General features: G+C 39.4%; 1 protein-coding gene across 6 annotated transcripts in view; it reads right to left on the bottom strand.

The window, feature by feature from the left end:
* Positions 1-15,313, bottom strand: part of TENM2 (teneurin transmembrane protein 2) — a 675,237-nt gene that overhangs the window by 80,499 nt on the left and 579,425 nt on the right. For all 6 annotated transcript variants that reach the window (XM_064724588.1, XM_064724589.1, XM_064724590.1 and 3 more), the window contains one exon: positions 4,679-4,873. In XM_064724588.1, coding sequence (XP_064580658.1) covers positions 4,679-4,873 — 195 coding nt within the window. The remainder of the gene's footprint in view (positions 1-4,678; positions 4,874-15,313) is intronic.

Genomic DNA, 15,313 nt, shown 5'->3' with positions numbered 1-15,313 from the left:
AAACCAGAAACAGATACAGATTTCAACCCAGAAACAACAAAGTGAAAATAATTATGATGGAAAATGATGCAATGGAATTTCAGTTGCTATTTCAGTCCTCTAAAGGAATGTTACAAGCTGTCTTTCAAATGAACTTTATCACTAACATTATGAGTTTCCAAATTTTTATCTTATATAATGAATCTGCACCAAATTTTTATCTTACATAATGAATCTCTATAACAATACTGTGCTTACTGCCAATACCCACATGGAGGCTTTAGCAAGTACCTTTTGCTGTGGAATTGAAGGTCAAGGTCAAATTCATGTCTTAAATAACTGGAATTCATCTCATGACTGGTATATATTAGCTCACAACAGCAGGACCAAGAATGATTTGCATTCTCTCTCGCTGCTTCAGGAAGATCTGAGTTTATAATGAAAGTGATTTATCTCTCATCTTTTCCAAACTGATCCTTCTAAATTAAGGCAGAGACATTTTGACTCCACCTGATGTGAACAATACTTGATCTTTCAAATCTCAACTTTTCTATAAACATAGAGCCTTGTCAAACTATTTTATTTAGTTGTAGAACATTTAAAGCAAGTATATAGATTAGATACAGGCAGAGGATTGAGACAGGTGCATTTAGAGATGCAATAAAATGAGTTATCAGAATACAATAGTATAGAATTCAGAATACAGTAGTACAGGAAGAAATGACTGTAAAATTTCTTCCAAGATTGTCATTTTAATGATGACATTGGCTATCTTTTTGGATTTGCTTTTCCTTTTTTTCTTTCAGATTTAAAGCCGAGTTAATTTGACATGAAAATATAATGCAATTTCATATTTATAGGTAAACCAAGATTGGTTTGTGGTTCACCTCAAAGTTGATAAATTCATAAACTGTTTTAAATTACACAGAGTGCTTGCTCCTCTATTGTTACTCCTTCTTTGTGCTTAGCCAATTATAACCTGTCTGAAGTTTACAATGCATCTTTTGTACAACTGCTGCTGAACTCAACGGACACAGAGCTGTGATAAAACAGTCTGATTGAATAAAGAAGTAAAGTACACAAAAAGTTAGGTCAATCTACTCTAAAGATGAAGGTTACTTTCCTCCCACATTTGGTCTGTTCTGGGTTTTTTTAGGATATATATTTTAACAGAAAATGTAGCAGGGTAGTTCGTGTATAACATCGTTATAGGACAGCTAACTTTAGGAGATAATGATAACTCATAATGTACTCTCCTTGTCAGGAATGTATCATCTTCCTTCTCAAATGAAAGCACTAATGAAAGGAATGTGGAGCATATGAAAAACACCACCTTCTGCTACATAAATTAACTGTCTTCCCTCTATCCTGAATTACAGTGCTCATGCAGCTTTGATTTATTTCTACAGAATGAGCCTATCAATGCCCTAAGCTCCCAATTTCCCTTGTTTTACAGGATAACACACTAAACACCTTTGTCCTTTGTTCCAGACAAATGTGCTTTACAGCTGTTTTGTTCTATCATCTGGGTAAGTAGCAGCTTTCAAAGTTTAAACTGAGGAGAGTTTTTACTCTGAGCTCCAATCTTGTTCTATTTTAATACATACTCAGAGTTATCATCTCAGGCCAGATCCTCGCTGCTGAAATTAGCATAATGTGATTACCTGCAAGAGAACTGCACTGACTTGTGATGCAGAGGTTCTGGCCCTGAGGTGTAGCAGGGTTTACAATGGTATTTAATCAGGATTTATCCACAGACCCTCTTTGGTGTTTAAACAAAGGAGAATGCACCTTAGCAAGTATGTTAGGCTTGGAACTCACAGCCCCCTGGCAGCTCAGATCATTAGAGCTCATTTAGTATTGGGCCCTCTGTAGATTTGACAAAAAAAGTACTGAAAGCAATTTATATCCTTAAGGACAAAAAGGAGGTCAAGGAGTTTTTCAAACAATATGTACCATGAAGTCCCCAAAGAGCCATGAATTACACTTATGAAGTTAAATGTCATTGAAAAATGACTCGACCAGCAAAGTGACAAGAAAACCACCCTTAACTTAACCTAATTTGGCAATTTCACTTGTGTCCCCCCCAAAGTAGACTGAATGAAGCCTGACAAATACCCCACTTCATCTTCTGTGCAAATTTGTTAATAGAAAAACAGTGTTTATGCTGCAAAAATTGTGCATCAAAAATATTGATTTTGGTGTCACTTTCATTTCAGGTAAATTGTTTGAACAATATAACCATGATGAATATCAGAAATAAAAAGCTATTGGGAAGAAAAAAATTGCTGACCCACTTATTCTAATTCAATATCCCAGTTGGAAAATGGCAAATGAATCAACCTTTGCCATTCCTTTTGGAAGTTCAAATCAATAGAGGAGATTTCATATATTATATAGAAATACAGTCATATTATTTCTATCATTCTACCATTAAAAGTGTAAAACTTCTGTTAATGCAAAAACTTTAACTAAGACTAGATGATTAATTAGAGAGACATCACTTCGTAGTGTACCCTTTCTCCCATAGCACTTGAATTAATGTGAGAAATATGTACAAAAGAAATGGAATGCTAGAGTAGAAACATGGTGGTTGATTATTATTTATTTACAAATTAATTCATTGACTTATTTATTGCCCAATCATATATGCAAAAGGTTGCTTTAACCTTTATTGTCCTGTTATTGGCCCCTTCCAAGTTTGCAATCAATACCTCCTGCCTTTGTAATTCATTTATCTTTTTAGGAAGAAACGTATCCTTCCAAGCAAAGTGTTGATTAAATAATGTATATCCTTTCATCTCACATAGCCATTCACCTCCCAAAAAGCTCTGTTGACTGACAGATTTGTTGTGCTCCCAATTTTGGCTGGAGTTAACCCAATACCTTTGCCCAAAGGCCTGCACTGGCTTTTTCTAGAAACTTCTCTGGAGCTGCTGATGTCTCTGCTTCACCATTCCAAACATTCACCTGAGGATAAGATGGAATTAGCACTACAGGAGCCTATTTCTCTTACAGGAGTTTGGGGATCCAAGGCAGATAGATCCATGGGGATCCATGGCCCACACAGACCACAGCCATTCTAGAAAACTGAAAGCAGAGAGAGAATTCCATGCAAGTACCTGGAAATTACAAAGTGAGGGAGGAACAGCTTGCAAGGTAAAATTTCCTGAATTAAATGAAACAAAGATCATTTTAGGCTATCTGCCATAATCTCTCTAATAACACAAGCATTTATACAACAACAGAAAATACAATGAAAGTATAAAACTTAATGAGACCAAGCAAACAATTGCAGTTAGTACCAGAAAGGGAGGTTCTGCAGTCCTGAGGAACAGATTGGGTGCTGCAGAGCATGTTAAAGACAGTCTTTTCCATCTTTGATTTTCATGACAATGATAGTTAAAGCAAGGCATTTCAGATAATTTTTGAAAATCTCCTAGTATCACACACTCAAGGGTGAACTGAGAACTATAAATTCTAAGGGCAAAAAAAAGGTATTACAGCATTTTCTGGATATAGTTTAAAACATAACCCATTAAAAACAACACAAAAGCTCGGCTTCAACTGAATTCTGGAGAAAAGCTCTAACAACCAGTGTTGAGAGGATTTAGTGGAAGAAGGTGACAGGAATGAACTGAGCAAACAATTGCAGTTCCACCAGTGAGGATCCTTGGTTTGTTTGGTTTTTTTTTCCTTTAACTACAAGTTCAATCAGACTAATGCCAGATCTTGTCCTAAAGGTGATGACAATAAAACCCTTAGTAGTTTGTTTATCTATCGTTTTCTTCTCTTTCTCTTCTGATGGAAGAGACAGCTGTTCACTATAGGATAAAATGAAAATTGACACACACAGTATCAATACAGCTCTGCAATCCGTTGAGAATAGTCCAGAGAGACTCCTCAGCCCTAACAGCATGACACCCCAGCCCTATCACTTCAGCACCCAAGCTCCTTCTCTGTTTGGAGGATTAATAAACCCTGGAGCACAGTAATATATTTTAAAAAGAAAAGCAGCCCAATTTACATTGTGCATTCTAACAGAAAACAGCCATTATTGAGCTTAATCTATGACCACATTTTGCATGGGTTATTTTAAAAAATTTGTTCATTCTACATAGTCAAGGAATTGGACACTTTGAATCTGAAAAGCTTTTCTGCATTTAAAGGACAGTTATTGTTCATGTGTGCCATCTACCTTTCCTTAATCCCACATGATTGCAGCCAACAGGAGCAATTTGCCCCTCATTAAGTCTGTAAGTAGCATGGATATCCAAGTCTTTCAAATATTTTTCATCAGTTTCTGTCTTAATAGTGATTGATATGTGCTTTGTGTGAAGTTGAAGCTATACAATTTTGTCTACCACTGCTCCTTTTTCCTCTGCATTTCACATCTAAATTGTTCGGTAAACACAATCCATAAGAAAAGATTTTTCTTTGCTCTTCAACAAAGGAATTATTCAGGTTTACTTGTGGCAGACACTCTTAATACTGCAAAGCAACGTATAAAGAAGGCCTGAAGTTTGGTCTGAACTCTGATAGATCAGTAAAATTGTGGTGGACTACATTTTTACCCTCTTTTACCTGCTACAGCAGTTTTATACTTAGATTTTTATTGCATTCTTTCCTTTTTCCCTAGCCATTAAATAACTCCCAAACCCAGAAAACAAACTAACAACAGAGAAAATAAATACCCTACCTTCCTCACAGTTTTCTCCTTTATATCCCACAGAGCAGACGCAGTTGCCCTCGATGCAGGAGCCGTGACCTCCACAGGAGGGGTCAATGCACTGGCTGATGGGCACGTCACATTCTGGACCTTTCCAGCCACTGTAGCACAAGCAGGTGCCTTTGGAGTATTGACCATTGCCACTGCACAGAACGGGGCAGGCAGCTGGAAAACGGAAGGAAAGAAAAACAACACACAGGGTCATGCATGTAGTTGTGTGAAAATGCACCAAAAATCCACTATCACACACTTACACTCAAATATGTTCAGTTACTGGGGAAAAAAAATTGAGATAATTCGTAGTGGTTCAGTTCTTCACTTCCCAAACAAATAATTTGATTGCTATTTAAAGCACATAATAATAATAATAATAATAAAGCACATATGTGTTGGGCATTCTGAGAATATAACTCCTATTCTTTGGAGAATATTGATAATATTTGGGATAACTAATAGGGTAATGTGAATATATTTGAGTTTGACATTATTCTTGCTTTGTTTCTCTAGGTAACATCCAATTTTCACAGATAGAACACAAAACATTCAGTCCCCACAACAGCTTATTATATGGCATCTTTCTTCTACCATAACACTTCTTTAATGTAATATCCCCAAACTTTTTTAGACCCTTTGCTTTTCAGTAAGAATCCCGAACACAAGAAAGACACAAGCTTTCAGCTACGACAAATGCACCTTGGCACCACTATCCCTGCTGAGCCCTGTTTCCCTCAATCCCAGTGACAGCTTTTACCCTGTGTGTACTGGCAAGAAAGCACCATTAACCCTCACCCCTCACTACTGTGTTATTAAGGGGGTAAGACATTCTGAGCAAACATTCATTTATGCAAATAAAGTGAAGCTATGAATAATAAAAGTAGTCAGTAGGTCTTGGGTGCCAGGAATCAGATGTTGTACATATGCAGAGCAATGGAAAGAAACAAGTGGTTAATTAAAACCCAGGTGCATATAAATGTTTCCCTAAGTCATATTCACTGCTGTGTGCCCATGTGTCCCTTGGGAACATGGCAATCTGTGAACCTCTGGGCCTGTCAAAGCCTGGCTGTGTGGTCACTGGCCAGAGAAATGGAAAAAGCCCCAGAGAAATAACAGAAAATGGGAGTAATGAAGCGAGTCTTTAAGAAAAGCTTGGAGCACTTTTGTGCTCTTCTCTCTGATGCAGTTTGATAAAGACAGAAAAGTATTTCCCTGTCTTTTCCCTCTTCAAAGTAATTAGAAATGAACACCCGGTGTTACAGTGCCAAAAATATACTCAAAAGCTACTATTAATCATTAAAAGGTCCTAATGCCTTCTTGGCTTCTATTATCCCTTTAACCCCAATGATCAAGAAGAACCCAAGTAATTGATTTCCTACAAAGAAATGTGCAATGGTCCAGTTATCCAACTTCTCCATTGTTCAGCCCTGCAATCCTTATTAATCTTAGCTGTCCCATTGATCTGCTGCAAAAACACATTTCAGGACAGATTTTTTTGGTGAATTTTCTTATTTGATAGGTGAAAAAATTGATCAGAAAAAATAAAATTCAGATTTTCAACTTGGAAAGTTAGCTAAAATTTAGACTGCTGAGAATTATTTCAAATAAAACTACAGATTAATGGGCTGCATGTCGTGTAATATGTATAATATTTTTTGGCCTATTTTTCTTCTACAATAGAACAATTTCAAAGTCAGTATGCTGAAGCTTGGGGTTTACTACTGCTCCTGTGTCTTAGATCCATATTATCCATCCTTTGGTAGCAAGAGAACTTCATTCTGCTTCATTCCTGGTGTTCTCTCTTACTATAAATTTTGTCCAGATGCTTTCTTATGCAAAAATGAACAGAAATTTGAAAAAAAATAAAATTTCCTACAACTGTAGGTGTAGCAGAAGGGATTACAAGTGACCTCACCCCTGGTAATTCACAGCTGTACTAATTACCAGAGAAAAAGAACAGCCTTGCCCTTAATGGGTCACAGCTGTGACTAATAAAGATAAGTGTGAGAAGGGGTGGGCTGGCTGGTCAGGGAGAGCCTGGGGGTAGAGGAGCCCTGAGGAAGAAGGAAAGATCCAGAGAGACAGAAAGGAGAACAAAAGGAGGAAGAGAGTTGCTGCTGCAGAAGATCTGTGTGGGTCCAATGGAGTTAGAGCTGCTGCTGTCTGCTGCAGCCACAGCTGAGCCTCTGTGGTCAGAGGCAGCAGGGAAACGCTTCAGTCACATTCCAGCAGGAGCAGCCAGGGGCTGTCAGAGAAGCCACAGCAGGAGCTTGCTGTGGTCACAGTCACGATGGCTGAACTGTAAAGGAGAAAAAACCGGGACCCTTTTCATGCTTTAAATGAGAGTCTTGGCTCATTTCTACCCTAGTGAGAGGTCTGCTGCAACAAGCAACATTTTCATTTCAGATGTGATATATGTTCACAAGTGCTTTACTGAGTTCACTGAAAAAGTTGATGATAAATTTCTGCTGGTTTCTGACCTAAGTTTACTGAGCCAGCTGTATTGAAATACCACACAGACAAATTGTCCTCACACTGCACTCCAGGACAGTCTATCCTACATCTTTTTGCACCTCAGCATCAAACACCTTTCCATGATGGACCACACACTGAACTAACAGCAACTTGAATGCTGCATGACTATTCCTTCTGGCTGCATATTCCCCTGAGGAGCCTGGCTCAGCTCCCAGCACAGCCTTTCTGATCAGGTGTGCAGCTCCTGCAAGTCACCAGGTGAGCCAGAAAGAAAGGGATCAACCTGGCACCAATTCCCCTTTTTGGCTATGAAGATCTGGGGGCACAATTTCTTCATCCATAACTCTCAATTTCATTGCAATTTAAAGGCTTGTTTTGGGCTGACACTGATACATGTTCTCAGATAAGAAAGGTAATAATTTCTATCCTGCTCTCTTTGCACAGTGTAGAGGATTTTGGGCAAATGATCAGAAGGCAGCTTGGCCTGAAGACCTGGAGTGATCATGAGGATTGAGTTTCTTGGTGTCATCTTGCACACCCTGGTCTTTTAATTGGAACTCACTTAAAAAAAAAAAAAAAATCTCTCTAGGACAAGGCTCCTGTGTGTGATGGTTAAGCCTGCAGTCCCCTTGGTGAAGTCCACCACAGAAGGAAGCAAAGATTGCTGGATGCAAATCCTCTCCACATTTCCATGCCATTGCAGAGACTCAGAGCTGTCATTGCTGATGGTTTCTCAGTGTGTATTCCCCAGCTGCACCAGGACACACTTGCTGAGCCCACCCAGCTCCTCACCACACTGTGATAAACCTGCATGGGAAGAACAGGTCCCAGGAAGGCTAAATGAATCTGGGGGCAGTTTCTTAGGAGAAACTACATTTGTTCAAGTAGTTAGAAGGAGAAAAAGCTGACTCACAAGCTGGATACAAGTGAGGAACAGCTCTTGTTTTCCTGTTCTACAGACCAACATGTGAATCAATTCCTGAAAAGATTTCTACTCTGCAAACCTCTCCTCTAGCATGAAAACTCAAATAAAGACAGTAACTCTATTTAAAGAGCACACTACCTTGAAAGAGGGACTGAGCAGAAATAATCCATTTTAAAAATAAATAAAAGAGAAAACCAAAATGACAAAGACATCCAAGCCACTCAACTATGACCAGTCTTGACGTAGCTAGAGAGGTCTGGACCTGTAATTCTGTGCCACACACCTGCTGTAAGATCATTTTTCTGCTTGCTTTGTCCCCAAGTCTCATTAAGCAATAGGTAACTGCAGTCCAGCTAAAGGTGATGGGTATCTGATATTTGGAACTTGTCTGTGGGGAAACCATTCTCAGCTCCTGCTTTTGACCTGGATTTGCATGGTTCAGCTTCTGGGGTACCAGAGCCTGGCATTGCAGAGGAAAGGTTACTGGATGGTGCTGGCTCTTGGGCTGAAGAGATCCCACAGCAGGTTTTTAATGTTCTCTGACTCTGCTATGGTGCTTCAGGAATTTAAGAAAAGCTGAAAGCCATGTCACAGCTTTTCATTCCTCTCTTCATATATCTGTCAGGTCAAAGGTCTTGCTGAGGTTCATGGATCTATTCAGTCCTTGTGCAGCTTGTCTGTAAGCTGAACAGCAATCTGCCTTCAGGGGTCTGCCAGGGCAGTCACAGTGCCAGTGACACCAGAACTGACTCTGGACAAACAAGAGAATCTGTCACTTAACCTTAGGGATGAGTGCATACAGTTAAGATTAAGGCACTTGCAACTTAAAGCCAGAGTTTTATCTACAACCCTCTGCTGGAGTTATTCTGCAAACCATAGAAATATCACTTTGAGAATGAGAAAAAGGACAGATTCTGGGACAGATTTTAGCATTTCCAAGACTGCCATGTCACTAAGATAGCAGGAGAAACATGTAAGCAAGAATTCAAGAAGGTCTAGGTTATTACAAGAAGCTGGCTTGTCACTGCTGTAATGAATAGCCCTTCATGAGTGTTTTTGCTATGGGTTTATAGTCTGTCCTGTGTGAGGAAGAGAGAGAATCAAGCTGCTTTTCTATAGAGAACAGGAGCAGGTTGCCTAAAAAGAGTACTGCTATGCCTAGTTCCTAGATCATATTGCTGCAGGACGAGACCCAAACCAGTCCACCCTCATTTTACATCCTGGCAGCTTCAGGTGACGTGGAAACTCCTCAATAATATTCTGGATTTCTTGTTATATAGGACTGTTTGTGTGACTAATAAAGATAAGCGTGATAGGTCAGGGAGAGCCTGGGGGTAGAGGAGTTTGTTTGGAAGTGGGCAGCTCCTGGTCCAGGACAGAACTGATTGCTCAAAGTCTGATGAAGCAATGTGAAGGAAGGTGGTTTATGTAATGGAACAACCAAGCTCCATCTCATTTCTGTGGAGATAGATTGCATATCTTACACCAGCACTGGCAAAAGGTGGACAGAGATCTTCAGGAGTAGTTATGGCAACACTCAGGCAACTTAGGCCCAAAGGTTTATGTCCTGAGTGAGGTCTGGATGAGCACAACAGCTATTAACCTTTAGTGTTCTTTGGTTATGGGATGATGCCCTTTACTTGTATTTGAACAAAATCAGACTCAATTTTTAACATGGGGCTCAGCTGATGAACAGACGCTGCAGACCCTTGAGTCCTCTGGGCTGCACATATTTGAGAACATTGATGGAGCAGGAAAGACAAGCCAAGCATCCCTCTAGTTGTTCTCTCTCTAAAGGGTATTTTGGAATAATGTTCATATTCCCTGATGCATGAGGAAAGGTGATTTGGTAACAGCCTGTTACACACAGATGAGGAGCAGAGATGGCCAGGGCTAATGCCCAAAGAGTCTGGCACCAAAAGCCACCAGCTTTTGTGTCCCAGCTGCAGCCTGTGCACACACTCCTTGCACCCCCCTCCAGTGTCCACACACACATACTCAGCACAGCAGTTCTTCTAGAGCATGGCAAGAAACCAGCAAAGGATATCTGAGGAGACAAACACTTGGAGGCTGTTGAAGAGCTGGATTAGTTACACAGCTGCTGGGCTGAGAGGCTTTCCCCTGCTACTTGAAGCTCCAAACAGGATGGGAAGGCAGAGCTCTGGCTTGGTTTCTCTTGCTGTAGAGCAAACATTACCCTGGTGCAGAGGGAGTCCTGTACCACCAGGATCTAGGCTGCCAGTTCTCTACTGCAGAATTTTTTCAGTTCCTCCTTGTAAAATTGGTATATTTCTCTTCAAAATTATTTGAGTCTCTGGGCACAAATATATGCAGACTGGAAAGGTTTTGGAATTTGTGTCTACAAATCTTCCTTGTCCTGGACCAGGTCAAAAGCAATGCCTTTATATTATTCTTATTTTGCAAGCAGGTCAGCTTTTCATTCAAATGTAAATGTTACAATATGGCAGAGGAAGAATATAATTTTTGGTCCCTTCTAATTTTTAATGTGTGTATCGCAGAATTTTGTGGTGAGATGCCCATGACAAAACTGCACCAAGGGATGGTATTTGGGTAAGGGCCAGTATGGTTGTATCCATAATGCTTGCAAGCCCTAATCTTGCACAGAAACCACATTTTTCTTATCACAAGCTGGAGTGCAAAAAAGATGAGCTTGGGTGTTTGTTCACCATGTAAATAGTATGAAAAATCAGGACTGAACATTCAAGTATGACCTTAAGACTGAACTAAAAGAGCACTTAGAAATTATCTGCAGTGCCTGAGCACTGCTGACTGTTCCATCAAACAATTTTAACAAGATTGATTGACAAGTTAAAACTCATAGAAGAACATTCTGTGATTGATCATAGAATTTCAACAAATTCATAGAATGAAAATCTGCAAAGGCTACTGAACACAGAGGCTTGGTCTGTTATAGAGAGTCCCAGCACACACTGCCTCTGGAACCAGAAGAATTTAATGGAGAAGCAAGAAAGGCAAATAAAACTTTTACTCTCCTCAACTATCTGCTGTATGTCACCATCACAGCTGAAATCCTGGGTGAAAGGGAATTTTGGTCTCAGCCATTACAGCTTTACTTCCCTCTAAACAAATACACATTCATAAAAAAAAGCATTCTGAAGAGACACTATTCATACTCCAAGGTAAGATGTTCAGTCCTTGTTGAACTGTACAGAATTTTGCCACATCTAAGAAAAAAAATTATTTTTATCTGTAGTTGCTCCTGTTTAGGAGGAGGAAGTAAATTTCAGTCACAAAAATTCACTGAACTGATTTGGGCAGCCTTGCTATGCTCTTTGGACATGGAATTGCACAAATTCCTTGTTATATAAAGGAGTGGATAATGCAAGCACACTTGCATAATGAAACTGAGGTTGTCTTTTTTTTCACTGACCACCAGGAATTGAATTGAAGACAGATGTAGGTCAAACTTCTTAGCACTGAGCCCTACCAGGGACCCTTCTGGGTGCAGTTCCTCCAGAGGATAATTAATTCAGCTCTGTAATACCTCACACTTGGACTTCCTTTTAGCAGAGATTAGGCTGCTACTGCTGAGAGATTATGCACGATTTTGCCAACATATAAAGAAGATGGGTTCCAGTTTTTGACAGTCTAATCTGAAGCCTATAAATGCACTCCAGGTCAGCTCCAAACTGGAGCAGAAATAGAGGAAAGAGCCAAGACAAATGTTGTGTACAACTGCCTGGTTCCTAATGTGATAGATGAGAGCAGAGTCACACTGTACTGGCATTTTTCTCTTTTTGGTCTTTGCTGGTGATGCATATGCAGCATTTAGACTACACATATTCATTTATATTCAATGGACAAATTAGATTAATAAGTAAGCAGGTGAAGATGTGTTTTACTCATGCAAGAGTTGAATCCTACAACTGTCAATCAAAGCCCCAAATAATTTTAGATTCACTGCAAAAGCTACAATCAAATTCCCGTTCTCCTAAAATGAAGTAATACCTATTTATGTGTGAACAATCTCAATCTAAATGGTCTAAAATCAACAAAATCACAAAACCCAAAGGAATCAAAAGCATTTGCATTTTAGAAAATCTGCCCAGTTGTTAAAAAAATTAATTGCTGTCAACTTGATTCAAAATGTTGGCTCCAGACTTAGTATTACTATTATAAACAAAAAAGTATTGAGACATCCCTTGTTTTATTATACATCCCATATTACACCAAATATTTGCCCTTAATTCTCATATCCCTTGTTACACCAAGTATTTGCCCACAGACATTTCTAAAAAATTAGAAGACATAAAAATCTATTAGTTGTATTCTGAAAATACAATGGTTTTGACAACACATCCCTTCATATTTTCTGTTTAAACCTATTTCAATCAGTTGGCTGCACATTTCACTACTTGTCTGCAAACTTAATTGTTTTTACTGAAGTTCATTTGTGGATATGAAAATCTGAAATAACTTCTAAGACCACTTCATGGTTTGTGTTGTTTCTCTTTTACTAGTTTATGCTAATTTTATACTACTTGCCTTGGGAGAAGCTGCTCCACCCTAGCAAAATCATGCCCAAGAAAATCATTCTGGAATGGGAAACTCAATGAATACAAGACTGTGTTCTCTCACCAGCTCTTTGTGCCCCACAAATGTGCTATTTGCACAGTCAGGAAGAATGGTGTTTGACTAGTCTGGTTGCTCTTCAGAGATCACTAAATTCACAAACTCCCATCAGGCTGAAATCTTCTTAAGAACAGTGACAATTAGAAAGATCTACAAAGCCTTTTTTAGGTTGCTCTAAGAGCTTGTGCTCTTCCAAGCAGAAATCATCTAGAAATTCACCCAGAAGCAGGAGAATGCACAACTGTGAACAACTGTCACTGCCATGAGGTGGTTCAGCAGTGACTCCATGAAATGCCTTGACTGCAGAACACAAAATTAATTTAAATGGTTTAACAGCAGTGCTGCTCTGCCCTGGCTGGCACCAGGTCAGCATCAAGAAGGAAATTCTATCCCAGCACTCAAGCTCTGCTCTCCCTACCTCAGGTGCCCAACACCAGCCCCACCAAGCTCTGCCAAACTGCACATTAGCAAGCAAGGAGGAAACACACAGAAGAATTTCCAGAAGGACAAAAAACCCATCAGGTGTGTCAAATCTCTGACATTCAGAAACCATTTGGGGAAAGCGGCACACGCTGACTTAAGCACTAAAGTATGGATGCTTTAATTAATCCGGGGTGAATTTAATTGCTTTAGTTAAGTGGAAATCGGGTTAAAAATGATGCAGAGCATGCTGGGGTGTGTTAAAAACATGACATATGAGTTGGATGAATCGATAAATTAAAACTGCACAGATGTTTTAATTAAACCCAGGAAACTTAACGAAGATCACTAGAGACTTTTAAGCCTATGATTAATTCAATTCATTTAAAATACCTGTAGAGATATGGGGATGCCTCCATTTTGGGAGTTATAGAAGTTCTCAATCGATAACTACTTAAGCTGTTCTACAAAAAAAATGGGATGATTTTTATAGAAGTGACTGGACAGCATTAACTGCACAATTAATATTTACATTCTTCTGAACACTCAGCAAACTTTTGCTTTGCCCCAAATTTATCACAAAGGTCATATTTTTTTTCTCATGCCTTCAGTGTGAGCCTATCCATCAAAAAGAAAACACTTGCTGTTCTCTCCTCTACCATTGCACAAAGTACCTGTTTCCATTAGATAATTGCTTAGCCTAACAACTGTTACAAAAAATCTATGTAAGAAATACAAATGTGTCTTCCCACACTAGAACCAATTTCCAGAAATGCAACAATTTTTTCAAACAGTCTCTTTGAGGTTGCTCTGTTGGTGCAAGTAAATTTTGCTTGACTATTTAACCCCTGTAATATTTGCAGTAACAATAATGCAGTCCATAAGAATAAGGAAATCGAAACTAAGCCAATATCAAATACCTCAGAACTACTTTAATGGTGCAGTGAGAGGAGTGAAGCCCCATTACTGCTTTTGTGAAGATGAGCTTAGACAATCTCACTAACCACCAACAAAGATCTTAGATGAAGATATTGGAGTGCTTCAGGGGAGGGAAAGAGATCACTGTTCTGTCTCCCTGGAGAAGGCACAGCTGCACAGAAAAAGAATTTCATGTGGCATAAAACAAACTACAAATTGGACATGGAGACAAAAGAGGACATTTGAGTGAACTGACACTGGACAAACCAGCTAGTCGTGCCAGGACTTGATCCTGTCAGTACATTCTGGATTCAACTCTTGGTCAGCCAGGTTGTTTCTTTCTCCACCATGGCAGAAGCTCTGCCACTGTCACTGCCTGTGCTAAGGGAAGGGTGCAGTTCCCCACACAGTGCAGAAAGTGATTTGCAGCAAATCCAGATCAGGTTCTGCCTCTCTGCTGCACCCTTAAGAGCAGCACAGTTCAATCTCTTTTTCATATGCATCAATGCATTCAAGGAAATGGAAGTTCCCTTGCTCTGGTTTTGATTTACCACAGAAGAATGAGACTGATCAGTTTGCCACTTATTTTATGCCTTCGAAAAGGAAGGAAAAAACCCAAAGCAACCAAACCAACTCTTTTTCTGTGAGTAACACAGAATCAGAGCTGTGAAATTCCTGCTTTAGATAAAAGCAGTGAAGTTGCTACAAGACCACGCAGAGAAACAAGTTTTACTTCCTACCAACAGATGGGAACCAGCAGATGTTGAAATCAGCTACTGTCATAGACAGGCATGTAGATATTCATTCCTATGTTTTGATAACTTCATCACTAGGAAAACTGTGGAGGAAGGCAGAACTAAACTATTTCAGAGTGTTCAGTTGCTATCCCAGTGGAAAGAGTCAGTGAGGAGTCAAAGAGATGATGCTTCAGAACAGCAGCAGTAAGGACAAACATCAAATACCAGAAATTCCCTTCCAAACATAAGCACTAACTGCCAAAGTCACTAATGCTTCTAGAAAAAGGAACAAAAAGAAACATGAAATATTTCTTCAAATATTTTTGGTAAGTTTTACACCATTGCCAGTGAATGGTGTAAAAATTCTTGCTCCTGTGGTAGTGGCTCAGCTCTGGCTAAACAGCAGTGCAATAGATGCAGGACTGCACCCACAGCTTGCAGCATTCAGGGTATTTAAAATGCAGGCTGGTTTGGTTTCATTTCAGTTACTATTATTTGCCTTGTTAAATCTACCAGAAAAGT

Source organism: Zonotrichia leucophrys, chromosome 13 (genome assembly GCF_028769735.1).
Source record: "Zonotrichia leucophrys gambelii isolate GWCS_2022_RI chromosome 13, RI_Zleu_2.0, whole genome shotgun sequence".
Taxonomy (NCBI): domain Eukaryota; kingdom Metazoa; phylum Chordata; class Aves; order Passeriformes; family Passerellidae; genus Zonotrichia; species Zonotrichia leucophrys.
The sequence above is the reverse complement of the archived record's forward strand: the minus strand, read 5'-3'. Positions and strand labels throughout refer to the sequence as shown.